The 27581-nt window shown below is 46.4% G+C and overlaps 1 protein-coding gene across 2 annotated transcripts in view; it reads left to right on the top strand.

The window, feature by feature from the left end:
- LOC138497172 (uncharacterized) overlaps window positions 1-27581 on the top strand; it is a 1228614-nt gene that overhangs the window by 177345 nt on the left and 1023688 nt on the right. For both annotated transcript variants that reach the window (XM_069620463.1, XM_069620462.1), the window contains exon 4: window positions 17492-17513. In XM_069620463.1, the coding sequence (XP_069476564.1) occupies window positions 17492-17513 (22 nt within the window). The remainder of the gene's footprint in view (window positions 1-17491; window positions 17514-27581) is intronic.

The raw sequence follows: 27581 nt of genomic DNA, 5'->3' as shown, positions 1-27581 counted from the left end.
CGACTCCTCCCACTCTGCCAGAGGTCTAGATACATCACCAGAGTTGTAGTCTGCTAAACCTGACCCTTCAGACCATTCAGATTCAGGGTACAGGAATCTTATGAACGGGGTCACTGACTACATTGGTTGAAGTAGGGCCTTGCCAACCTTCGAGCAGGATGACATGACAGACATCCTGGACCAGGGTCCACAAAAAGACCCAGTTCTTCCTTTTCATAAGGCCCTTCAAAGGAAGGTGGTAGCTAACTGGGAGACTCCTGAATCTGGCTCGGCTGTCAATGGCTTTGTCAGGAAGTATAGACCAAGCAGTGACCCTGATCATCTTAGTAAACACCCTACACCTGAGTTTGGTGGTCCAGACTGCGACTTCCACCAGACAGTAAGCCTATCCTTCTATTCCCTCATATAGAGATATGGTATGGCATTTATAACGTGCCTATACACAAGTGTTTCAAGGCGCGACGAGGCAAGGGAGGAGGAAATGGAGGGAAGACAGACCGCAATCCTACTAGGCCAGGTGTCATTCAGATCGCGCAAGTGCATGGGGAGGCGACAGTGCAGAACATGGGAAAATATAATAACAAAGTAAAAGTACGGCCAGCTGGTGGCAAGTGCAGGGGTAAGTGCAGACCTCTGCGATGATAAAGTGGACGCTTGGGCTTGCAAGGTGTTTACCTCGGCCAGTATGGCCCTAAAGTACACTAATGTTACCTGTACCCTATCCAGGTTTACCCATACCCTGTGGGACTGTTAATTTGGCGGCTGAACATAATATTCCAGAAGGCGAAGAGAGGGAAGGCTTTCTGATTATAGTTAAAGATGCCATGGAGGCGATCGGCGATTGTCTCCAATCGGGACTGGATACTGCTGATGGCATTGGCAGATCCATGGCTGCAAGCACGGTACTGCGCAGATTTGCGTGGTTGATAAAGTCAGGGTTTACACCAGATGTGCAGGCCAGACTACTCAACATGCCTTTCGACGGCTCGAGGGTGTTCGGCCATAAGGCGGATGAAAGCTTGGAGAAGCTGCAGACCTCGAAGGCGGCGGGTAAGTCCCTTAGCGCCTCTATTCGGCAATCTTTTTCAGGCTCATCTTCCTGGAGAGGTCGTTCTTTTCGTTATTCCTCATTTGGTAGAGGAAGAGGACAGGCTGTACAGAAAAGACTAGGAAAATTCCCTCGTGGTGAACAAGGAAGGGGTGCTAAATCAGCCCCAGCATCGGCATCTTTGCCCTCAGCCACTGATGCAGCCTCCTCTAAGCCACTCTGAGGCCTTGACTCACAAGACCCCAGTGGGAGGCAGAATCTCAACATCTGAACGAATGGCGGGACATTACTTCATATTCTTGGGCACTGGAGACAGTAGCTGAAGGTTACTGCCTTCCTTTTCTATAAAGGCCACAGGATCATCCACCGGGAACCAGCTGTCAAAATTCCAGATCCGCTCCTTGTGCAGGAAATATTAACCCTGCTAGAGAAAGGTGCAATAGAACATGTACCTGTAGCGGAGAGGAACAAGGGTTGGTATTGCCCGTATTTTCTGATTCCCAAGAAGGACGGAGGATCGAGACCCATCTTGAACTCAAGAAACTTGAACAAGTTCCTCAGGAAGGACAAGTTCAAGATGGTAACCCTTTCTCAGATCCGGCAGGCTCTCCAACTTCAGGACTGGTTGGTATCTTTGGACCTTCAGGATGCTTACTTACATGTGCCAATCCATATCAAGCACAAAGTACCTGAAGTTTGCGGTTGGCGGTTCTCACTATCAGTTTCGAGTTGTGCCATTCGGGCTGACGTCTGCCCCGAGGGTTTTCACCAAGTTGATGGCAGTAGTGGCAGAGAGCCTCAGAAGGGGGGGGGATTAAAGTCTACCCCTACCTGGACGATTGGTTGATCAGGACTCGTTCACCCAAACACGCCCAGGAACAACTCTATCACTTACAACCCTACTCTGGGCTTCTCCCTCAATTACAAGAAGTCCCATATGATACCATTCCAGAGACTCCCAATTCATCGGAGCGGTCTTGGATACTTCATTGGGGAAAGCCTCACTGTTAGGCAGAAACCTGTGCAGTTCCCTTTGGGAACACTGCAAAAGATTTAGGACTACAGGTGTTAGCAGTAAACCCACTTGGTAGCAGTCTGTACCACCCAGATTTACCTGGTAGCTGTGGTTGAGCAGTCAGACTTCCCTCAAGAGTTAGGCAGTATGCAAAGTATACACAGTAGGCACTCAGATACAATAATACAAGCAAACACTGACCAGAGCTTTGGTATCAAAGTATATAATTATTTATTTAAAAACACACAGTTTGAAACACTCCAGCACTCTTATTGTAAACCACTCTAAACACAGTTACTATTATAATATATACAACCCTTATTCCTTATCGGATAAGTCTTAGTTAACACCACTTATTTCCATACAGAGGTGAGTGCTTCACTATAGATGGCACTCCAATAAGTTTATGAAAAGGGAGGGAAAAAGACAGAATATGGAAAGGCACACCACTCTAAGATTTAGGAACACTATTAGCAAGGCAGAAGAGCAAAAGTCACTTGTGAGCCAAAGTCCATAGGCTGGGCCCACTCTTAGAGAGAGCAGAGCACAAATGCGCCCAAGATCACAGTTACACTAGGCTTAGAAAGTCTTGCAGAGAGTTCGAAAAGAGTTTAGAGAGGCTCAGAAAAGTTTAGCCAGGGTGTCCCAGTCTAACCCAGGTTTTGAAAGCCGGGGGCTAAATCTACCCCGTACAGTCGGTGGCAAGGGAAGCCAGGCGGGACACGGTACCTTAAGTGGGAAGGATCCTCCAGCGATGGCAGTTGTTCCTGGCAGCGGGTGCAAGTCTCGTCGTCGTCCAGGGGAAGAGAAGATCTCGATTTGGAGGAAAGATGAAGGTCGTTGCACTGCCAGGGAAGAAACCAGCCGCAGAGTTTTCCGGTTAAAGGTATTACCCTTTATTTCGCGGTCGTGGTAAAACGTGGTATTCCGGTTGCCGGGGTGCTTGGCACAGGCAAGGCGGCCACGAGATGCGTCGGGAAGGCGAAAAGACGGTGAACTGGTTATCCCCACCAGTCAAAGGAAGAAGACTCTCCGGCGGGAGATCTCCTCTGTCGTTGGGTAAAGTGGCGAGACGGTCCAGCAGGGCTCCACCGGTGGTGTTGTCGTGGCAGGTCGGCTCAGCTTCTCCCTAGTCGGATTCTTAGGTCCTGTGGCAACTTCTGAAGTTCCAGTCCCCAAAGCCCTGCTTTTATGCCGAAAACCCCCAGTCACTCAGCCTAGCTGTCACTCAAACATGCTACGTGGTGAGTCGGCTGGCTCACCACTTGGGCCAATCAGGACGGAGTGCGACTTGAGTTGCCTAGGCAACTCAGTCCAGGGTGCCTAAATCCCCCTCCACCCCTCCTAAGTACCCCAGACAGAGTGGCACCACTTTGGAGGGCTTCTGTGGAGAAGCCTGCCAAAAAGTGGAACAAAGGGCTCGACTTGGGTTGGAGTCACAGAAGAGAACACAAACGCCATTTTAGAACCGAGTTTTGGCAAAAAATACCAACCGGAGAATTAATAATAATTAAATAAACCGGCGGTATGTTCGAAGCTATCGTAATTAAATAACTAAAGATAGTAGCCTCGAACAATGGGAAAATCTCATAGAGAAATATTCACGGTTGAATATAAAAAGTAGTATCCACTGCCACCAGCAAAAACTCGATCAGGGGGGACGGAGACGTGCCCCCTCGACTAACAGACCCCAGGGCAATCGAATTGCCCCAGCCAGTACGTCCACAATATGATGGTTTGTACTGGTTCTGTTCAGAATTTAAGACTAGTAAAGTCAATGGTGACTTTACATGCCCTGGGAGACAGTAGTCGGTCCCAGGGTATGGAGTCTATACTGGGGGGTCACTATGACACCCCTGTGTTACTGCACTGAGGGTGCTGTGTAACACACATCACAAAAACACATGAAGCCCTATGGAGTAAAAGACCCCATAGCCCATTAAACAAATCTAGTGTCAAAGAAACACACTCAAATCATGCCCAAGAGTGAGGGTAAAAGAGTCTCACTCTTGGCAGGAGAAAAAAATAAACACCAACAATCCAGCAAAGCTGCTGGGGGACTGTGATGAGGCCAGAGGAGGCTGAGATATATCAGAGCCAATTAACTACAAACCCCATAGGCCTATGCTAAGCAGGAAGAGTACATGGATGAGGTCATAAGTGAGGGGAAGGGCCATAGCTATGGGAAAGACATCTGAGAGCTCCAATGAGAGATAAAGAGATGACCTAAGAAGGTGCTTTACTTTAATACTGGATGTTTTTTTGTTGTTTTTTTGTTTTTTAGCCTGCCGAGAACGGTGAGGAGGAAAAGGCTACCTCGGAGGAGGAAATCGTATATGAATGGGCCTACTGAGACAGAGGGGCCATGAAGGTTAAGTCAAGATACGCTCCCGTTGAGCATCTTGTGAAGTTGTCATAGTTTACCATAGTTTGTAGCAAAGATTCAGCGGAGAATCGTGAGAGAGGGACAGAGACTCCGTGTGGGAAGAGGGTCGCTCCATCTGCCAACGGAGCCCCGTAGTTTGGACCGGCTCGCTGCCGAGAAGGGGAAGAGGAGCGGTAACAAGCCCCACCTTCGCGGAGGAGTCCGCTCGCCGAAGACAGCTGAAGCGAGGAGATCAGCTGTGAGGTCGATCAGCTGGGAGGACACCGCAGAGCAGTGTCGAGGCCCCCACCTTTGCGGAGGAGGAGCTAAGGAGTCCGCCCGGCGGCCTGACGAAGACCGCGAAGCCGCATCGAAACGGCCGCTGCTGCGGAGGAGGAATCAGTCAGTGCTACGACGACTGAAGCCGTATGATCAGCTGTGCGACTGCACCGGCACAGGCTGAATGAAATAGCGATGACAGAAGACCCAGGAAGCTAACGCTGACTCCGGAGGAGGTACAGTAATAGGGTAACACCCTATTGCAGAGCAGAGGCTCCCTCCCACGGCCGAGTAGCAGGAAAAGAGCCTGTGACATGAAATGAGGTGAGGAGAAGGAGGTTGGGACAATCGGGTACGACGTCAGGAGCGGCGGCAGAAAAGTTAAGACATTGACAATAAGAGAATCAGCGCCCTATCCATATTGTTACGAGGCCACAAGGGGGTCAAGGGAACTGTAAAGAGAAAGGAAGTTATAGAAGAGGCCACGTGGGAATCTGGAGGAGGTCAAGCAGTATAGAAGATATGCACAGGAAGTTATAAGGGCATTACTCCTCTCATCAAAAGCTTATGGTCAAGAGAAGCAAAAAGACTGATCCAGGAAAGTAGGAGCCACCAGAGTCAAGAGTAACCTAATTATTCGCCAATGTTGTTTGTTCCCATGTTACAAGGGAAAAGGAAATAAGAAACTATTAAAACAAAGTTCAACCTCACATTTGTCTATTGTGTAGTCTATTCCCACTCGCTTTGTAACAGGGACTCACTAGGTTAGGAAATTCAGCCTAAACAGAGAATTCTCCCTAACACTCACCTCCCGAGGTGAGAGCTCAACACCTTCAGCAGATGGTAGCAAAATTCCGTAATGCCCAGCATCTGCCGGCCTTCCACTTTTTTTTTTTTTTAAAGGTTGCTTGGCTTCATTGTATCCTGCATTTTTCTGGTGCCAGAGGACAGATTGAGAATGAGATCCCTTCAATGGGCTCTCAGAACTCGGTGGTCCCAATTTTCAGAGAACATGTCAGATCTTCTGCATGTTTGAGCAGAGTTGCTCCGGACCTAATTTGGAGGCCTTGCGAGGACAACATTTTCAAGGGATAACCTTTTTGGCAACCATGGCCGAAGATAACGGTAGTGACGGACGCCTAACTCACGGGGTGGGGAGCCCATACCAACAAACTGACAATAAGCCGTCGTTGGTCTCCATCGGAGTCCAAATTACACATCAACCTTTTGGAGCTGAGGGCAATCAGATTAGCACTGATGGCTTTTCTGCTTGCTGTACTGGAAAATAATGGCCTGATAATGACAGACAACGCAGTGGCCATGTACTACCTTAACAAGAGGAGGCGTAGGGTCACTACCACTGTGCATAGGCAATGCAGCTCTGGTTCTGGGCAGACAAGAAGGAATCTCTATCAGCAGTTCACCTAGCCGGAGAGCAAAACACGACGGCGGATGCTCTGAGCAGGCAGAGCAGTCTCTCACACAAGTGGGAACTAGCTCAGGAAGTCTTTCAAGAGATCTTCACACTTTGGGGAACCCCTCAAGTGGATCTGGTCGCGTCTGAGGCCAATCTGAATTCTGATCGTTACTGATCAAGGGAATTTTCTCCAAGAGGAGCTCTAGGGGACACGTTCGTAGTGGACTGGCAATTTCCACTCCTGTACGCGTTTCCTCCCGTCCCCGTGATTCCTCATGTAATCAGGAGGTTGATAAAGTTCAGGAAAACCATGATCCCAATTGCTCTGGATTGGTCCAAGAGAAAGTGGTACCCGGACCTTCTGGCCATGTCCATCTGCCCTCCAATACGTCTTCCACAAAGAGAGGATCTTCTCTCGCAAGGCGAAGGTTGGGTTCTCCATCCAGAGGTCAAGGCACTTGGCCTTCACGCATGGTTTGAGAGGCTGAGATATAAGGATTGGGACCGCTCGGACGACATAATGGAGATCTTGCTTTCGGCCAGAAGGCCAACAACCAAGTCTTTGTACCAGTGTCGTTGGAACAAGTTCAGTAACTGGTGCAAAGACAAGAATGTGGACCCTTTTCAATATGGCATTCCTATGGTGCTTTTTTTCCAGTTGCATCTGGCTAATCTGGTGCTCCAGATTGGAACAATAAAGGGATTCCTACCTCCGCTTTCCATCTTTAGGCGCTCTTCTGAAGAGGTTTCCTATTCCAAAATTTATTTTTTGTGCAATTCATGAAGGGGCTCACTAACGTGTACCCTCCAGTACCATTTTAGGTCCCTGCTTGGGATTTGAATCTTGTGAAGTTTTTAACATGTATATCCTTTGAGCCTTGACATTCCTGCCCGTTAAGGCTTTTAACACGGAAAACTGACCTTGTGACACTAACATCAGCCTGTAATTAATGAGTTACAGGCTCTTACATGCTAACCTCTGTATACTACCTTTCATAAGGATAAGTCCTTAGAGTTGAACCATCTTTCTTGCCGAAAGCAGTTTCTGACTTTCACTGGTCACAAAAAATAACACTCAACATTCTACCCTCCTCCTCATTTGGGCAACGAGGAGAGGTTGCATAGACTAAACCCAAAAAGGCTCTGAGTTTTTATTTAACGAAAATGGCAGAATTTACGCCAGGATGACCAATTTTTTGTGGGTTATACCAGTCCTAAATTGGGATTGGTGGTGACTAAACAGACTATATCCCACTGGCTTAATCTAGCTATTGGAATGTTACAGGCTAGCTGGAAAGGAACTGCCGGAAGGGCTTGGGGCTCATTCCACGAGGGGCATGGCAACTTTCGCGGCTCTCCAGAAGGGAGCCCCTGTAATTGACATCTGCTCAGCTGCAACTTGGGCATCAATTCATACTTTCGTTAAGCATTACTGCTTAGACTCTTCTTCTTCCCAAGAAGTCCTTTTTGCGAAGGCAGTACTTAATACCATTCATGAGACTAAATGGTACTCCCACCGCCAATATTATCACTGCTTTGGTAGTTTATCATAGATGAGGAATATGTGGGAGAACACAATCCATTCGAAGAACAAGTTACTTACCAACTGTTAAGGTTCTTCAACTGGATGTCCCTCCCACGTATTCCTCATCGCCCATCCCATCCTACCCGCTGTACAATTTACATGAATTGCACTCTGCGTTTCCGAAGAGCTTACAGTCTGGGGCACGCCTGGACGGTTCCTCGAGTTCTACAACGAAAAAACAGAACTGAAGCCAACGGGCGCGGCACAAGCTATTTGTACTACTGGTGACATCACCACGGCGGCCTTTGAGGGACATGGATGGCACTACATCGTGCACAGGGTCCTCTGCCGAGAATGTGTTTCCGAAGCAGCGAAACTGGTGAGATAATAATATCCTAGATGAGGAATACTTGGGAGGAACATCCAGTCGAACGTTACCAGTTGGTACTTGTTCTACTCCGCGATTACCACTAGATGTCATACTATATGCACAGCATGTGAATCTAAGCAGATACAATCATCAAATGCTATTACGGTGAGTAATGCATGTCTTCCCAGTCCTGACAGCCTGAGAGCCATGTCAGTTTCCCCATGATAAATGAGCAAAAGCCAGTGTTGTGAAGCTGGAGGCTTCACTTCACTAAAATAAGTTCTGTTCAGATTAAAAAATGAAAGCAAAAAGTTTGAGAATCCATAAAAATGGAACGAAGGGTGTTTGCTCTAAAGAGAAATCTTTCCTAACAGACGTGCACCACTAAAATCTTTGAGTTTTCCTTAGACCACCCACCATCCTAAAAACTGATTTATAGAAGCAATTAAATTTAAAACTTGACATCACGCTGCTTCTTAACGTTCAACAAGTACTTTCTTCTGTGTATCTTAATTATTTTAAGAACGTTTGCCAAGTAAGTTTTTAACATTAAACACGTTGAAACTCATGTTTACAATTGAATGGCAGCACTTACCTTAGTCCTGCTGGTAATCTTCTGGAGTTTCGTGGAGTTCTAGCTCTTGAGTTAATCACTCCCACAGATGAGTACCTTTTTACTTTTCACAAATTTTCTCTGGTTGCTGTGACCTTCCTGTTCATTGCTTGAATGAAAGGCGAAAGGCAGTTTAGAAACGTTTTCAAGATTCCATGCTACCTCACTGTCACTCTTTAGTCAATGAACGCGTACAGTCATCCTCGCCATCTTAGATGGGTACTACACCAGCATAATGTTCAGGAAAAAATCTTTGCCAAGCACCTCAGGCGCATAGTGACATTTTCGAACGTCACATTTTCGAAATGCCATTTTTTTCAACACCAAAACGCCAAACAAAATATTGTCGAGTTTTTTATTTTTATTTTATTTATACATGGGGCGGGAGGGGGAGCGACCCCTCGATCAACACATTTTTTTTTAATAACGAAACAAAAAGAAAACATAAAATAAAGGAATAACCATTTGTACATTTATTTTGCCATTTTTGTAAATTTGACTGGATACCAGCACCTCATACTCAGCACCATCCTTTGACCCCTGCACCTCTTCTGCTCCTCCAGCATTCCTTCTGTTCCCTGACCCTTCTTAATTCGAATACTCAGTGGAAACCTGACACTGGCATTTTCCCAACAGCTGCATTGCTCTTTGAGGCTCGGGTAGTGTTTGGGTGAATGGCGAGGTCTGAAGCGGTTCTGCAAGTGTATCACAGCCCAGCTGTGCATCATGCCTTACAGGCAGTTTGCCGGTGCCTGGGTTGCCCAGAGGTATGTATCGGTAGGAGCCAGAGTAGTTCTTCCAGCTTTGACCAGGTTCGGGTTCTCCTTGCTTTGCGGATTCTTCCCCTTTGGCTTTTGACAGCATGCCCGGTTCACGGCTCCAGCAGTTTCTCCAACTGAGCTCCTTTTCAACTCACGTGCTGGTTTGTGTTTGTTTGGGCCAACAGGGTTCTAGTGTCGTGAGAAGCTAGATCACTCGCTTTGCTTCTCCTGAGTGATACTCGGAACGCCAGGCCATCTTCCTTTTCACAGTACTTAGATGTAAGACGTTTGGTATTCTGTTGTGTTTCAGGTTTGTCAGGTATAATAAAGTGCCTGACTTGGCAACAGAGCACATTGGCTTTACATCAAGAGGGGTTGGGGGTTGGTTGGATATTAAAGAAGGGGTTGGGTGTATTAAGGCAGGGGCATAATGCGTTCCCTGAGAATAGTCGTCACCAATCCCATAGGGAGCTTCCTTCCCCATACGATCCACACCCAGGGGGACTATTGTACTGTGGACACAGTCTTATGGGGAAAGATCTTCTCCCACCCACCCCCTACACCCCTATGAGAGGAGGGACAACATCCCCAGATTAGTCACAGTAGCCAATGTATTCAGTCTAGAACTGCAAAGGGTAGCCAATGCATTGCACTCAGAAGAATCCTCAGAGGTAGCCAGTGTATTGCACTTGCTTGAACTTTGAATGTGGCTACTTGGTTGCACCTGGCTATGTTCACGAGTGTTGCCAGGGCATTTCACTTTGACTTCTTGGGGTAGACAATTTATTACCTTTAGCTGAATTGTAGCAAACCCACCCATACCTCTTTGCAGACAAAACTTAAAACCTCCACAAACCCTACACAACACCCTAAAATCAACCACACGTAACCCACATGAACACTTGCACACCAAACGTCATCCACCAACAAACAAACCAGCAAAGTGTCTTGTTTTTCCAAACTGAAGCTACCAACAGCACATCAAAGCTCCTTTCCCTCTGAATCCCACTAACTAAGCCCTTCCAGACCCCTTTCTTTTCTGACCTGCCGGAGCGCATGGAGACGAGGACAATGGTAGCGGAGCTGTAAAAGTCCCAATAACATTCACTTAAGGTACAGTCTTGGCAGCACACACTACATCACAGCACAAAATATCTTGCTTGAGACTACCAGCAGTTAACCCTTAGAACCTTAGCATTCATGTCTTCTAAAGTTAACATTTAAAACCATTCTCTTGGTAGCATTAACTTCGGTATTGTACGAAATTCCAGAATGCAAAAAAATCAGACCCCCCAAAGTCCGACCCCCATTTTCCAGCAGTGAGAGAGAGAGATATAAATATATATATATATATATATATATATATATATATATATATATATCTATCTCTGAGGCTTGTGGAATCTGCTTAGATCACATGCTGTGCATAGGCCGACATCTAGTGGATTCTGCAGAGTATTAGTTTGTTTTTTGGAACTCGAAAATGGGCGTCGACACAAGGCGTGCCAGTAATACTATCCCTAGTGTGATGTCCACTGTACCCAAGATCCCTCACGCGTCTAGGATCCTCAGATTGTTTTTTTCCGCCATACTGGTCGGAAGCATTTTGCGGAGTCCCCTGGCCTTAGCCATACTTTTGCTAAAATATCGATTAATTTACATCCTTTCCCCATCCCAACGTCTAACTTCGACACTCGACGCCGGCTTAGAGAAGAATTCGACCGTCGGCTGCTGCACGACGGATTTGGGCCTCGGAAGGCCTCTGGCCTCGGCCCGGGCCTTCGAAGGCCTCTGGCCTCGGCCCCGCAAGTAGGGAGAGTGGGGGGTTGGACATACTCTACACTCTTGGTATATAGCTACACCTTATACATTTCCTACACTTACCAGCCCGCTGCCTCAAGGTGTGTATGGAGGGTACCCCTTTTCAATTCTGCCCCAAGTGCAATCGCATATACCCTTGGGTCGACGGGCACGCCGCTGCAATCTCTGCTTGCCGAGGGACCACCCCGAGGTGAACTGCAGAGCGTGCAATAGGTTTAAACCTAAGACACTTAAGGACCGTTCGACGAAGCGTTGGGCCCACCACGCCAGGCAGGCGGCCATGGCAGCGGAGGGCGCCTTCAGCGATGGCAGCGACGCTGTGCTTTCGGACGGCGAGGGCATTATGGCGTTGTAAGACAGCCGAGCGCAGGTCCCCGACCTCGGAAGGTCGTCCGACAGGGTGGCTATGGGGAAGACCCCCGGTGACACAAGCGCTTCACACACCACTCGCACAAAACACACGAAGTCCAACCGAGACTCGACGTCGAGTTCTCGGAAAGAGGCACATAGAGAACGGTCCGAATCGGTGTCCTCTGGGCGTTCTCGATCGAGATCGCCGCATGACTCCAGGCAATCATCCATTCTTGCCAAGAGTGCCTCGCTCCCTAAGCTAACAGAAGTTCGATCGTCGGAGGATGAAGACGACTTCCACCCCCAGGCCGCTCTCCAGGAGTCAGAGCCCGCAGACAAGATCAGCACGGCCCCACGTTCAAAGGACAGGGACTCTACCCCCGATCCTCGACGCCGGGCGTCGAAAACCTCCGGAACCACAAAGGGACAGGGAAAACACTTTTCCACTCATGGGGAGGGGGGAAAACAGCAGAAGAAGCAGCCACTGCACTCTTCCACACCTGTGAAACACTCCACTCATCCTAAACAGACAGACAAGCCCAGTCTGCTTCTATTTCTAAAACCAGCAAATCTACTCAGGATAAGTCTCCTAGACTTTCTGAGAGAGTCATTCCCAGTTCCAAAGAATGGTCGAGTGATGACATAGATAGGGTCATGTCAAGGATGTCTTCTTTGGCAGTCTTTTATGATAAAAATCCAGACCATTTCCTTTCATATAATCCACAAGGGGCTACACCCTCAGGCTCTAATGATCCTATTCCCCCCCCCCCCCGAGTAAGAAGCCCCGGTTTGAGACACCTATGAGGTCTGTGGACCCCTTCGATGTACAACCATACTCACGGCCATACTCAGAGTATCAAGGAGAGACTTCCTTTGGTGAGGACCAAGAATTTGGCATGGTAGAAGAGCAAACCGGGACGGGCTACTATGGGGATGAGGACCAAGAAGAGGAAGACCCTGAAACCTACAGAGTAGATTCCCCGGTAGAGAAGGAAGCCTTGTTTACCGACTCCCCTGTCGATAACCAACCCCTCCTGAACGAGGTTCACCAAATCTGTCCAAGCTTGCCCAGAAAATCTGGATATGGGCACTCAGACGGAACATCTTCCTGCCATCACAACATGTTCCAGGGGAGCTCAATTCCCTAGCGGATGCTCTGAGCAGGGACTCCCTCCCAGAGGAACACGAATGGGTTCTACACAGAGAGGTCGTAGAAGATATCTTCTCTCAGTGGGGTTTCCCCACTATAGACTTATTCGCCACAAGCGAAAACAGACAATGCCCAGGATTTGCATCCAGGTTCCCCCAACCAGACTCCCAGGGGGAACGCCCTGTGGATGAACTGGTCAGGGATGTTTGCGTACGCTTTTCCACCAACTCCTCATCAGGAAGGTGGTCAACAAGATGAACAGAGTCGATGACGCTCGTCCTAGTTGCTCCCATGTGGGCAAGACAACCGTGGTTCCCACACCTACGCAGGATGGCGGTGTGTGAGCCCATCAAACTTCCGGCCTGGTACAACCTACTGTCCCAGCACCAAGGTGAAACAGTGCATCAGCAACCCAACTCAATGAACCTGGCAGCATGGCTCCTGAGGTCATAGAGTTTGGACATCTCAATTTACCACAGAGGTGTATGGACATCCTAAAGGAATCTAGGAAACCAAACACAAGGCACTGCTACTTTGACAAGTGGAAGAGATTCGTTATCTGGTGCCAGAGTAGACAAATCAACCCAGTTGATTGCACTCCTTCCACTATTGTTACATACATGCTCCACCTGCTAGATGCAGGATTGGTTTTTAACTCGCTGAAAGTACACCTGGCAGCCCTGTCGGCATACACCACTTCCCATAACAAGGTCTTGTGGTGGAAAGTACCAGTAGTTAAAGCCTTCATGGAAGGAGTAAAGAGACTTCACCCTCCTATTTCAAACCCACCACCAGGGTGGGACCTTAATGTGGTGCTATCTAAACTCATGGGCCCTCCTTTCGAGCCCATGCATAAAAGCAGCCTCAAACACCTAACTTATAAAACGGCCTTCTTAATAGCTATTACTTCTATAAGAAGGGTCAGTGAAATTCAGGCTCTGTCAGTGCAGGATCCCTTCTTTACTGTCCATAAAGACAAACTAGTTTTATGCACACACCCTGGGTTCTCACCTAAGTTTATATCTAAATTCCACGTAAACCAGTCCATCGAGCTTCCGGCTTTCTTCCAGGACCCTCAAAGCTCGGCTGAGGTGAAACTACACACCCTAGATGTGTGTAGGGCGGTCCTCTACTATGTAAACAAGACCAGACCGCTAAGGAAAACAGACCAACTGTTTGTCTCCGTAGATACAGACAGAGAGGCGGATCGTGTCTCTAAAGGTGCCATCTCGAAGTGGATTATTAACTGTATCCAGCTGTGTTACTCACTCTCTGAAAGAACTCTGCCTTTCACGCCAAGAGCCCACTCTACTAGAGGCATTGGGGCCACTCTGGCTTTCATTGCAAATGGACCCCTTGACACCATTTGCAAAGCAGCTACTTGGAGCTCTATTCACACTTTTACTCAGCATTACTGCATTGACACCCATTCCAAGGCAGCTACACAAGTGGGACAAGCGGTTCTAAGACACTTATTTGCTCATGACCCTTCTCACATCCCACCTCCTTCAGGTACTGCTCGCTAATCTATGCACAGCATGTGATCGAAGCAGATTCCAAAAGCCTCAGAAGGGATACATTACTCACCGTAATCGTATTTCTGATGCTTGTATCTGCTTAGATTCACATGCGACCCACCCTTCCTCCCCTCTGAGAGAAGGCGCATGGTTGCTTGCAGTCTTCTATCTGCTTGGATTATCTGTACTCACTCTACTCCTCATGCTAGGGATCTTGGGTACAGTGGACATCACACTAGGGATAGTATTACTGGCACCCCCTGTGTCAACGCCCATTTTCGAGTTCCGAAAAACAAACTGTAATATTCCGCAGCTTCCACTAGATGTCGGCCTATGCACAGCATGTGAATCTAAGCAGATACAAGCATCAGAAATACGATTACGGTGAGTAATGTAATATGTAATATATATATATATATATATATATATATATATATATATATATATATTGGGGTGTCTGGGGGGGGGGGGACTTTTGGTAGTCAGACTTTTGCATTTGGTCATTTCACGCAGATCCTTAACTTCAGCCCGTAGAGTGAGTGAATTACAGGCACTTTTATCCAAGCCACCCTTTACTATCTTCTATAAGGATAGGGTTGTTCTGAGGGGTTAAGCCTTCATTTTTAGGCAAAATCATTTCTGATTTTCATGTAGGGGCAGAACATTGTTTTACCCACTTTCAATTCTCCACCTCATCCTGGCAAAGAGGAGGAGAGATTACCTAGATTGGATCCACGCAGAGCTCTGAGCTTTTAGATATCTAGGCTATCAAATGTTTGTATTGACGATCAGCTTTTTATAGGCTATACAATTCACAAACTAGGTCAGGCTGTTGCAAAACAGACCTTATCCAGGTGGCTCATTCTGGCAATTTCGGAAGGCTACAGACTGGCGGGCAAGTATCCTCCGGAAGAATTAAGGGCACATTCCACCACGGGTATGGCTACCTCTACAGCCCTGCAAAGGGGTGTACCGATCACAAATATTTTTGAGGCAGTGACGTGGTCTGCTATTCATACGTTCACAAAATATTACTGCCTTGAGTCTTCCCTCAGTCGGGATGGAAACTTTTGGAAAGCTGTTCTCCATTTGGTTCATGAAAACCATTGAAAACTAAATTCTTATTCCCCCCTTATCCCCCCCCCCCACGTATTCCTCCTCGCCCTCACAGCCTACCCCACTGTAGAATTCCCCATGCTATTACAGCTTTCCTTCAAAGTTGAGTATGAGCAAACCTGTGGTTATGCGGGTAGTTTCTACTGTAAGAAAAACAGAACTGACGCAAACAGGCGCTGCACCTGCTATATATGCCTTCAATGACATCCTCGAGCTGGAGGCCCTCGAGGGACATTTGACTTCATTGACGCACAAGGCCCTCGGCCGCAATAAGTTTTCCGAAGCAGCTGAAGCTGGATATCGAATATCAAAGATGAGGAATATTCGGGAGGAACATCCAGTCTAAAGAATGTTAACAGGGGTAAGTTACTTCTGTAAAAAGCTGAGAGGTTGCAGAAGAGTGTGTGCTGGAACAGTATAAAAGGTGAGGCTTCTGGAGTGAAAAGCAAGTCGACCACTGGAAGCTGAAGTAACGATGAAGGCTATGACAAGAGAGACCTGCAGACCCTTTGCAACACAGTGAAGCGACCACTGCTCTCCTGACACTGTTTTCTGTGTGTCAGAGGAGCTCAGAAGAGGATTCCTCCTTCCTTTTGGCTGGTGGGAACAACCGGTCCCAAGACCAACTTTGAATAGAGCCATCTCCCGAGGTCCTAGGAGTTTCCAGAGCTACAGAATGCCAATACCAAGCGACCTGCTGCCCATTTCGAGCACATCGTCCTGGAAAGGCTGAATCCGTCCAAATCTGTGCTGAGCCCGTAAGGACACTCCAGAGATCAGATCCAACTCTCTCAAACCCCTCATCTGAGCATGGTGCTGCAGGACGTGAAAATGATTTACTGGGCGATCCGTGCCATTTGTTGGTGCTGCAGAAAAGGTGCCAAAATCGCAGTGTGGCACAAGAAGTTGCTTAAACGGCATGCCACATGTCCTACTTTTGAGACTTCTGCTGAGATCCCATCTATAGTCCTGCCTTCAGTCATCAGACAAAGCAATTCGGAGGCCGGGTCCAGAGCTGCAACATTGCGGAGCATCCAGCACAAACATTTTCTTACAACCTAAGGTACTGTGGAGAAAAAGGTATTGCTTACCGGATTCTGCGAAGTCGCTCCAGAGCTTTGGAGTTTACATATAGGTGCCCAGGGTAACCGCCTCTCACCTGCAAATTCAAGCTACTGGTTGTCTCTTCGAGTCCTTCAAAAGGTCTGCCTTGTTAGTTGCCAACTTGCTGCTATAGCACTAGCGACTAGAAGAAATCTGCAGGAACTCTTTATATTCTGCTGCTTGTCAAGACTTTGAGCCCTCTCTGAACTGCCTTTAGCTAGGGTTGCGTTTTGGCACTTAACAGACTTACCGGGTGAAGAAATCCCCCACCCCCCCCCCCCCCCGAATCTTGAATCGGGCTAATGTTACACTAACCATTTTTCTACCTTTAAGAGACTTTACTATGTGTTTGCAGAGTAAATGCATTGCGGTATGAACTGTTCAAAACCGCAGGTGCACGTAATAACCAATAATACGATAACTTTGTCTTTTTTCGATTCTAACGTTGCTACAAATGTAACCGCAAACAGTGTCCTTTCAAGTGTATTCCCAAGTATTACGAAGTTTTATTGTCTAAAGTATTTAAAATGATTCTGGTGTATATAATATATAATTTTATGTTATTAAGTGTAAGAGAATTCCTTTGGTGTGCATGTCTAACTAGGTTCAGTGTACCTACCTACCGGTCACATCTTCCTTTTTAAGATTAGCCTGACTGCTCTGCCACTCTACCAAGGCCCTATGTTAGTACAGCTTGATGCTAAGAGTTGGAGATCTACAAACCACTGGGGGTAGCTTAATAAAGTCTTACTACCAGTAGGACTTAGGAAAACTTCCTTAACAACCCTATATTCCTTGTTGAAAATGTACTAGCAAAGTTGGACTGATTTTGTGGTTGTCATTTAATTTGAATTGGCAACACATCACATTTACAATTACTTGCAGACTCTAAGAATTGGGTTCACTTATTCCTTTTTTTATAAGGCATTTTGGTGTTTGTTTCATGATCTATGTAGGCAAGCCTTACTAATTGTGTAAATGGATGAAACTTTAACAGTATTTTTCTTTTATTTTGGGAAACGCCTCCTCACATTTACAGAAGGAGAGGACCATGATGTATGGTAAGCAAACTTTGTATTTTTTTTTCTTTATCCTTCTCCCTCTCCAAATAGTTGTGTGCATTCGCAACTCTCTAGCTCTTCCAAATCACAATGCTCTGTCATGTAAATGTGTCATTAAATAACGTAAGATACTGGATAATGGCAGCATCAGCTGAAGTTACTTATGAAGGCACACATTAGGCCTAAGGCCATGCTATAGCTTTAGCATTCGTCCCAATGATGACATCAGGCCAATACTTCCAATTGGGGGCACCCAGAGCCAGCAAGTTGCTCAGTTGATCAGAATCACATTAGTTTCCAATATTCCTGAAAATACTCAATGAAAACCTGGCTGAGTTAATAGTAGGTCTACGTTGCCCTGTGGAACCCTATAATAACCCCCACCCACCTCCCAATAGACCGTCTGACCCTACCTAGCTGAGTAGAGGCCTACACATGATCCTCTAAAGGGCTCGCTAAGTAGATATTGCTTGTAATTTTGCAAACCTTTTATTACCTAGATTTTGAGACCAAATATAAATTATTAAAGTGATTTTTGTGGTCAGGTCTCCAGAGAAGGACAGCCTATTTTACTCTCAATTGTATAGAAGTTGTGAGGACAATATTTTTAGGGAGTAAAGTAAGTCTTTCCCTTTCCCAAATGGAAGTGTTTTTGAGCCGAGGAAAAATATATATCTCGAGTCTCCCAAAAAAGGTGTTTATTCGTAATCCAGATTTGTTTGTACCCAATCGTGCATGCAAATGAAAATATATATTTTTAATTAACTTTAGGCACTTATAACTGTAACGGTGTGTGGAAGGAGGAGGATCACGCAAACGAGGCATGTTTCTGGATATAGACTTTTATTGGTGATAAAATAAGAAAGAAAACCCTACCTGACCCTAGTTCTAAGATGGGTTTCCCTGCTGCAACCGATACTAATGAATACGTCAGTATGTCCTTCCAAAGCAAAAGTCCTCTGTCCTGTATCCAAAATCATATTTCCTTCTCTTACACTTCCAACTAAACTTTAAAAGACCTATGTGTGGTTTTGGTCCAAAGTAATGCCTTTCTGATTTTGACTTTTGGACTATATAGTATGAGATTGGTTTCTGGGTACACATGGCTCCCTTTTCCCATATTTGCAGTCTCTGAATAAAGTTAACAGAAAAAAGTTCCAGGGTTTAAAATAAACAGTTTTTGGTGTTATGTTATGTTGGTTTAATCTGTGCATTGATAGCACCCAAGGGCATGCTCCAGGAGCTCCTGTGGCTCTGCGAGAAAGAGGACTGAGTTGGTTAGTGAGGGAAAAATGTTAGGATAGGTCTAGAACCAGGAGAAACGTCCGTCTGCTGGCTTGAACATGGTAGGATCCCTGCACTGTGGCTTGTTGTATCCGTACGGGTAAGGTCCAATGCTTGGGATTTTTTCTGTGCGACTGTATGTTTATTCATTTGTAATGCGCGCCAGACCCGAGGGTATCGGGGTGGAGAAGTTATAAGGAGATGCACAGCTTGGTTACAGAATAAATTACAAATGGCACACAGATATGGGACAATGGTACAGTTATAAAAACAAATGTGAATCAATACACACAAGGAAAATAATCGCACGAGTAGGCATACTATAAAAGCAAGGGGTAGCTTCAGGTGGTACGGGCCTTGGTGATCAGAGCTTTGAGACAGTTGATGTAGCGAAGTCTAAAGCTCTGGTAGAGTTGGTCTTCTTGGAGTGAGGGTGGCAAGGTGTTACATAGTTGGGCTGCTTTGACAGGGAAACTACAATCTCCGACCTTGGAGAGTTTATATGTGGGAATGGAGAGACAGTTGGTGTTAGCTAGCCTGGAGGGTCTGATAGAGGTCCTTCTATGGAATCTCTCAGAGAGATGGCTAAGAGCCGCGTTATTCAAGGCTTTGTGGGTGAGTGAGGCAGTTATTAACTGGATTTTGTCATGGGTTGAGAGCCAGTTATTTTGGCGCCTAATCTCTGATACGATTTCTCTTAGCCACGCTGAGGGCTGCCCTAGGGGCATTATTTTGTAGTGTTTGGATTCTCCGGATGATGGATTTATTGGAGCCAATGTAGAGGGCATTGCTATAATCCAGCCTAGAGAGGATAAGGGCTCTGGCCAGGATGTTGCTGCTGTTATCTGAGAGAAAGGGTTTGCCAGTTCGGATAGGTTTACAAGTGTAAGCGGTGGCCGAGGCCATGGCATTCACTTGTTGGGTAAAGGTGAGAGTGGAATCAAGGTAAAAACCTACCTCAGTGGCCACTTTGATGAGGTTACCATCAATTATGAAAGAGGAGTATTCTCGGCATCGTTTTTTGAGGTTGGTGGGGGTACCCAGGATGAGGAGCTCTGTTTTAGCATCATTCAGGCATAGACGATGAGTTGCCATCCATGCCTGGATGATTTGTATTTTCTTTATTTGTAAAGCGAGTTTGGGCCTCGGGCATCTGGGCGCATATCTTCGGTTAGGTTAGACATGTAAGGCAAGTACAGCATACAAACATGAAATGGTGCAGGTATAAACAACAGAGGAAAATATGTAACGAACACGAGAATTCGGTCATATACAATCATAATTTACATTAGTAGGTATATAAAGGTCAGATGCAATCAAAATTTACAATAGCAGTTATATACAGGAGTGTGCCAGAATATGATAGGAAATGGCCAAAGTAAGGTCTAGGTAGTGTGTAGGGCCGCTACTTAGTGGAATAGTCGCAATCATATAGCCAAGTTTAGTTTTACATTTGAAGGCTCAGAAAAAAGGTTTGAACCTGAGTGTAGTGGGCAGTGAGTTACATAATTTGGTTGCTAGCACCGGGAAGCTTCTTCCACCTGCTTTCTGCAGCTGGAACCTGGGGAGGACGAGACAGTTGGGTTGGGCAGATCTCAGCAGGTGAGTGGAAGTGTGGGGTGTAAATCGAGTGGAGAGATAGGTAGAAGCCTGGTTAGAAAGACACTTATGAGTGAGGGTCAGGGTTTTCAGTGAGATTCTCTGGGCTACTGTAAGCCATCCCAGGTTACGTCTGCTGTCTGATATGTGATTATTTCTTGAAATGTTGAGGGCTGCCCTGATGGCGTTCTGAGTGACCTGCAACTTGTTTAGGCTCCGTTGGCTAGTCCCCAGATAAAGAGTGTTGCAATAGTCGATCTTGGACATGACAAGAGTTCTGGCTAAGATAATGCAGTTAGTTGTGGAGAGAAAGGAGCGGCAAGCAGTGATAGGTTTGCACGTGAAGGCCGAGGCAGATGTAACAGAATTGGTTTGGCTGGAAGTGACAAGGTGGAATCTAGGTAGAGGCCAAGGGTTTTGGTGTCGTTCTACACATTGATGGTGTTGCCGTCGATGATAAAAGACTTGAATGCAGAGTCAAGTTTTCTAAGATAGTAGTGTGAACCAAGGATGAGGAGCTCAGTCTTATCATTAAGACAAAGCTCACGTTGATACATCCAGGCCTGGATAACCAGGTAGACGTCGTTCAGTGATTTGGTGTCCACCATATGTTCTTCAGTGATGGGGATGAGTATCTGGGTGTTGTCTGCATAATTTGTGTAGGAGACACCCAGATAGTCAAGAATATCAAAAAGAGATTTGGTGAACATGTTATAAAGTGTAGGCGACACACGGGAACCCTGGGGAATGCCACAAAAAACAGGTGAGGGCTTAGCGGCCGCGGAGGGGGAGAAGACCCGCATAGATCTATTGTCAAGGAATGATCTAATCCAGGATGTGGCAGTCAGAAAAAATTGGCGGCTGAAGAGAGGTGTTGACAAAGGATGCGTTGGTTGACCAGGTCAAAGGCTGCAGATAGGTCCAGTAGGAGCAACAGAGCCAGTTTCCCTTTGTCTTTAAAGTCCTCAATTTGTGTTTTCAGATCGATAAGGGCAGTTTCTGTTCCGTGCCTCAGCCGGAAACACGATTGTCTAAGGCCAAGTAGTTTGTTTGATTCAAAGTACTCCTGTATCTGGAGGTAGGCAGCGCGATCCAGGATTTTAAGCAGGAAGGGGACCGTAGTGATAGGCCTGTAGTTGGTCGGTATACTTGGGTCAAGAGAGGGTTTTTTGAGCAAGGGAATGACCCATGAATCTTTTAGATTGTCAGGGACAATGCCTGTTTTGAGAGCTGTATTTATGAAGGTGGTGATTAAAGGGGCTAATTCGTGTGTCGCTTGCTTAATAAGGGCAGGGCACAGGTCGCCTTGGCAATTTGACTGTTTAAGCTTGTTCATGAGGTTTTCAACCTCAATGGTACTGAGAGGTGTGAAACTGAAAGGCTTGTGAGTAGAGTTGGAGGAGGTGGTGGTGCGAGTGGGAGGAGGTAGCTGGTTGTCAGTCCGGAGATGAGCTTATTTAGCATTAATTTTGGCCTGTAGAGTGGCGATTTTACCAAGGAGAGCAGCTTGTATATTTGTACACCATGTACTGTTCTTACTACAGGTGTCCTGGGAGGTTTAGTTTTTATTCATTTGTATTGCGCGCCAGACCAGAAGGTATAATTGCGCTTGAGCATCAAGGTTATTCTCATCTTGGTTACATTGCTATGCAGTATTTACAGTGAGTACATACATGTTAACAGTTATAATATATGCAATATATGTGATGAAGACAAATTTACAGATATACATATTTACAAACTACAGGTTACATTCTCTGTGCTTTAACTGTCATTGTTCTTTATCCATTGAATGTAATTGCGTCTGAAGTGGGGGTAGGATTGGGGTGATTTTAAGGCGGGAGGTAGGGAGTTCCAGTGTTGGGCTACTTTCACTTGGAAGCTGTTGCTGCCCGTTTTTGATTCGTTTGAACCTAGGAACTAGGTTGCAGGAGATTCAAGCTCTTTGAGAATTTTGAAGAGCTCTTTGGTGTTAGATTTGGCTTACATAATGCAACTGTTGTAAGTATCTTTTTTAGCCTGGAAAATAGTTTTTTTCGTTAAGGGACGCAATGGTTAAGTAGTCTTTGTTGGCGTCAGAGTGGTGACTTTTCAAACGCGATTCGGCAGGGCGTTTTGCTTTGCGGAGTTCTTGAATGTGGGGTGAACCACGAGTTAAGGTGAGCTCGGGGTTTGTGTTTGCTAAGCTTATTTGGGGCAATGGTATTCAGTGCTTTAAGCATGGACTGGTTAAAGGTGTCAACTAATACTGTAGGATAGGTGCATGATGATGCAACGTTGTTTAGTAGCGGGAGAATAAGAGGGAGCAGTTTTTCCTTTGTGTTTTATTTCTTTTTGGATGGCAGGGGCAATGCATTGTTTGAGGCATTGGTCTATGGCTTTAATATTAAAGATAATTGTGTGATGGTCTGACCATGCACATGGTAAATTGGCCGGAAGATTGATGCAGCAGTTAATCAGCTAGCCAATCGAGGGTTCTCCGTTTGGAATGAGTAAGTTCAGTGATGTGGTGGATGAAGCCCAAGTCAGTTAAAGTGTTGGCTTGATCAAGTGCTGCAGGGTTGTTAGGGTCTTGGAATCCAAGATTGAAGTCACCAAGTAAGATGATTTGAGATATAGTTTTGGCTTTATCAGCTATGATGGACATGTCATCTGAGAAGGTGGAGATGGGTCCAGGTGGACGGTATATAAGGTGGAATGTGGCCGTTTGATTTGGTGGGATGGGGAGTTTGACCGAGAGTAGTTCTGCAGAATGGATTTGTTGGTAGCTAATGCTTGTGATGCCAATGGAGATTTTGTGGATGAAGGCGACACCTCCGCCTTTAGATTGATTAGTGTTATGGTCACATCTGATAATAGTGTAGCCAGAAGGAATGGCAAGAGCTAATAAATACCCCTAGGCAGCATGTAGCTAGGTCTCTGTTATAGCTAGGAAGTCAAGGTCTTGTGTTGTGATCAAATCAGCAATGTCTAAAGCGTGCGCAGGGAGTGACCTGGCATTAATCATGGCACCTTTAATCAGAGTTACTTTGATGGTGTCATTAGGATGTGAGAATATAGCGTTTCTGCGAAGCTGTGTAGAAGATGGACTTTGGAGTACAGAGGTTGACTGTGTTGGCAGGGAGTGTCTCTGGGGTTGGGAGGTAGGGCAGAAGACTCTTGAGCCTAGTCTTGAATTCCTTCGGATCAAGGTGCAAGGTTGGTTTAGTGGCGAAATGTTCCAGCCACCGCGCAGGTAAGTCCAAGTATGGATTGCAAGGGGTAGGCAATGTCGTGGTGTTGGGGATATTGTGGCACAAGGTGGCAAGGACAGGGCTGGGTGCCCTATGACCTAATGAACGGAGGTGAGTCATATTGCTGACTATGTGGGTCATAGTGAGCTTGGGTATCTCACAAGGCCTATGCTGGGTGGGAGGACCATATATGCAGGTGCAGGCAGTAGAGATGACAAAAGGAACTAGCCAGGTGTTTAGCATGAAGTGGTGCAGATGCATAATGAAATGCAATCTAGCGCAATTTATGCAAAGGTGCTTGGGTAATGAGGCAGGATGGCATTCAGTCTAGTAGCCTCATACGCAGTGTAGCATGGTTACTTGTTAGCGTGCTAGAAGAGCTAGATAGCGGGCTGCAGGAAGTCAGGGCCAAGGACAGGTCAATAGGACCAGGTTGGAGGAAGGGGGGGTCCAGCAAGCAGCATGTAGACATTGTTGCGGTGATATGTAGATGCAAAGCAGGCAAAGGGAACACGTGTGTAGAGGGGGAACAGTGCGTGGAGGGGGAATAGTTGCAAAGTACGAGACACTCAAAGGCGCCAGCTTTCGTGGTGCAATATTAATGGCACACAAAATAGGAGTAACGCGCTAAGCAACATGTGAATAGACAGGTGAATAACTAAGGAAACAAGCGGCGATGCAGTAATGACAATATAACTTTGCAGAGATAAAATATAAAGAGGTGTGCAGAAAGTTAAATACAGTTATGAAGGAGCATATTATCTGCATGCATTGATTAAAAAGGAGCGGTAATGCATGTTAACAGATAAGCAAGTAGTGAAACGTAGTGTAAAGGCAGTAATGTTGTGTGAAGAGCGGCTGTGTGTTGCAGCATAGGATGCAGCGGTGCCGTAGGTGGCGGAATACACTTTGGGTAGTAGACGCGTGTGTATAAAAACGCTTGTGATAACAGGCAGTGGGATTATCAGAGCAAAGAAAGAGTCAGTAAGTGAGCCACGGGGGCTTACCATACAGGAGGAGTCCAGGCAGTGGTGTGGGTACGTAGCAGATAGCGCAACGAGCAGGTAGAGGTCCTAGCCCTGGGCTCTGTCGGCTCTGGACAGGGTGTAAGCCTTCTTTCATGGGCCTTCCCGAAGGTGGGCCGGCTTTGCCTGCCAGCTGATGATTGGGGCAGAAATGAGCACTGCTGGCTAATCCGAATGCAGGTAGGCGGGCAATCAGGAAGTCAGGCGTAGGTCGTCGCTAGTGATGCTGAGCGGCCATTCAAATCAGTAGTGCTCCTCGTGCAGAGCAATGGCGGCGAGGGGCACAGAGGCACCATCTGTAATGAGGTAAACTTTATTCACCAAGGCCAAATCCTTAACATAATTCCCTGAAAGGGGGAAGAGAATCTGAGTTTCATCTGCCTAGTTAGTGTAGGCGATACCAAGATGGTCCACATCCTCGAAAAGGGGCTTAGTGCATATGTTGTACAGAGTATGTATGTATGTATGTTGGGGTGTGTCTGTGTGCGTTTTGTAGATTGCTTGTATTTAGGTTTGTGTGCAGTGGCTTGTTGCGTCTGTACGGGTAAACTCGTGTCCGGGTTTGTTTGTGTGTTGCTTGTTTGAGTTGTGTTCATGTATAGGTTGGCTAGCCCAGTGGCTTTGTATAGTGTGTGGGTGGTGTGTTTGAGGAAGTAGAAGCAGGGTGGGGAGTGCTTTGGCTACTTGCTAAGTTCTATGTGGAATCGGATGGCATCCTCACTACTTCCCCTACTTGGCCTCTTATCAGGTGGCCAAAGAAAGGCCATCACTATTAGATCCTGTCCCTGGGGGTGAAGATGCGAAGGAGGATCACCTGGGTGGAGGGTTCCTTGGGGATTAGGGAAAGTAAATCTGCAGGCAAGACATTGTGTGCCTCCTTTTCTGGTGATAACCAACTTTGCCCTGCCCCCTACCTTTTTTATAGGTTGTTGTCAATCACTTCCCCTCTTTTCCCCTCATTCAAATCACCATAGTACTGGGACGAGGAAGAGGCGCCTAGGAGTAGTGCACACTAGCTTGTCATTTCACCACTCTGGTACTGAGACAAGGAGGTTGTCTTGAGGATTGGTGTGAAGGTCAGGCATGTCCCAATAACTATTGTCATGCAATGTTAATTAAGCTCTTGCACCCTGTTAAATGGTTTCAGGTTTATAAATGGAGAGAAAGTGAGAAGGGAAGGAAAGTGAGAAGGGAACCAACAGTTCAGGGGAGTACAGCAATCCGAGCTGGAGCAGGCAGATTACGAGTCGGTGAACAGGACGCCTATTGCAGAGCAGCCAGAAACATGCAGAGACCAGAGCAGGCTGCAAGAGGGTCTGAAGCTGAGCAGATCCCATTGCCATGTGTGCCCTGTTGGGCGTGGGGAACACAGAGACAATGCTGACTGCTGCATGGAGATTCAAAGAGGGAGCGAGTGCTGCTCGCTGAAGCTCCCTGGGAGTGAGGAGCAAGTGAGGACCCGAGAGAAAAACTAGAGCACCCGGAGAAGCGGCCGCATACCGGTGAGTGACAGGGAAGGTTCACTAAGGCCATGCTATCCAGGGGGCATGATGTGTCACGCTGAATGCTGGTCAAGCAAGAATAGATGAGAGGTCTGTGGACCGAAAGTGAACTATTGAATACCGAACAAGTTGTCAAGCATTTAATAAGTCTTGAATGCTGAACTAAGGAAAACATATGAGAATGTCGCACTATTAAAATATGTGCTTGCGAGCAAGATGAATTTTAAGAGACAATATTTGCATACAAAGTGAAAAGAGCAACAAACAAACTACTATTGGATATTGTGAAAGCAAGATGGTGAACAGGAGAAAGACAACAAAGGAAAGTGTGAGTCACAGGTTGGTAAAGGCAGAAAGCCATTAAAGTGAACCAGAAGAACAAGTGGCCTTGTAACACAGATGCAGTAAGGAAACCTGTGTTAAGCAAGTTCTATGAGAGAGAATTAACTGTGGTAAAGTGCCAAGGGTTATCGTTTGCGTGACCTGTAATGGGTGGATCCTGTGGTCTGACAACTGCTCCTGACCAAGACAAAGGTAAGTCAAAAGGCTGAGGCTGGGCAGCCTAAAGTTGTTGAAGTGATTAGAAGGAAAAAGCAAACTAACCAAGTTGACTGAATTTGAAGCCTGAAGAACTGTTGAACTTGGGGAAGGGAACACTGAGGCCATTTTGTGGAACTGTCTTTAACTTGGGGAAGAGGTGGGGGAGGGGCCAGAGCAAGCTTGGAGCTGGAAGAAGTTCAGAACCTTAATTTGAACCCTGTTTGCGGACATCCCTACACATTGTTTAGCTTTAGTTGTGGGGGCAGTTATAGGTTTTGGACACAGACAGACTTTTAAGTTGAACTTGCTGACTCGCACTAGCCTTAGTTTATTTAGGTAGGGAAATCCCTCCTTGGTATAGGGCATGTTAGGCCTTGCACCACTCTGATATTTAGTTAATAAAGATTTTTGTTTGAACTCTGAATCTGTTGTCCGTGTCTGCTTCACAGTGGCTAATCTACACCGTCCTATCTGTTAATTCAAATGACTAATTTCCATAATTCACTATAAGTGGGAATTTATGGTTAATCTTCACATTTCACTCTGAAGTGTGACGCATGGCTAAACTTCCACCATGAGATCTGGCGATTATTCTCTTTCCCAGCTCGGAATTTCTTTTTTTCGAGGGAAAGCACGAAGTTAATGTTCTCAAATGTTCTTGAGATTGTTTTGATGTCCCAAACCATAGGATTCCAGGGTTGCTTCTAGTTCCCTTCAGAGAGAACTGGCCACTTCTTATTGGCTGCTTTACTAGTTCCACAATGGTGAGGGGAATGTATCCCGTCCCCAGGCATTTCTCAGGCTTGTTAGGCTTCCCTTCTCTTGTGACAGTCCGATTGGATTCACTAACCTTCCTAGCGCTGACACGAATAGGAATGACCCAGG

This window comes from Ambystoma mexicanum, chromosome 5q (assembly GCF_040938575.1).
Source record: "Ambystoma mexicanum isolate Mex_15411 chromosome 5q, UKY_AmexF1_1, whole genome shotgun sequence".
Classification (NCBI taxonomy): domain Eukaryota; kingdom Metazoa; phylum Chordata; class Amphibia; order Caudata; family Ambystomatidae; genus Ambystoma; species Ambystoma mexicanum.
Note: the sequence above shows the minus strand (reverse complement) of the source record. Positions and strands in the feature narration are given on the sequence as shown.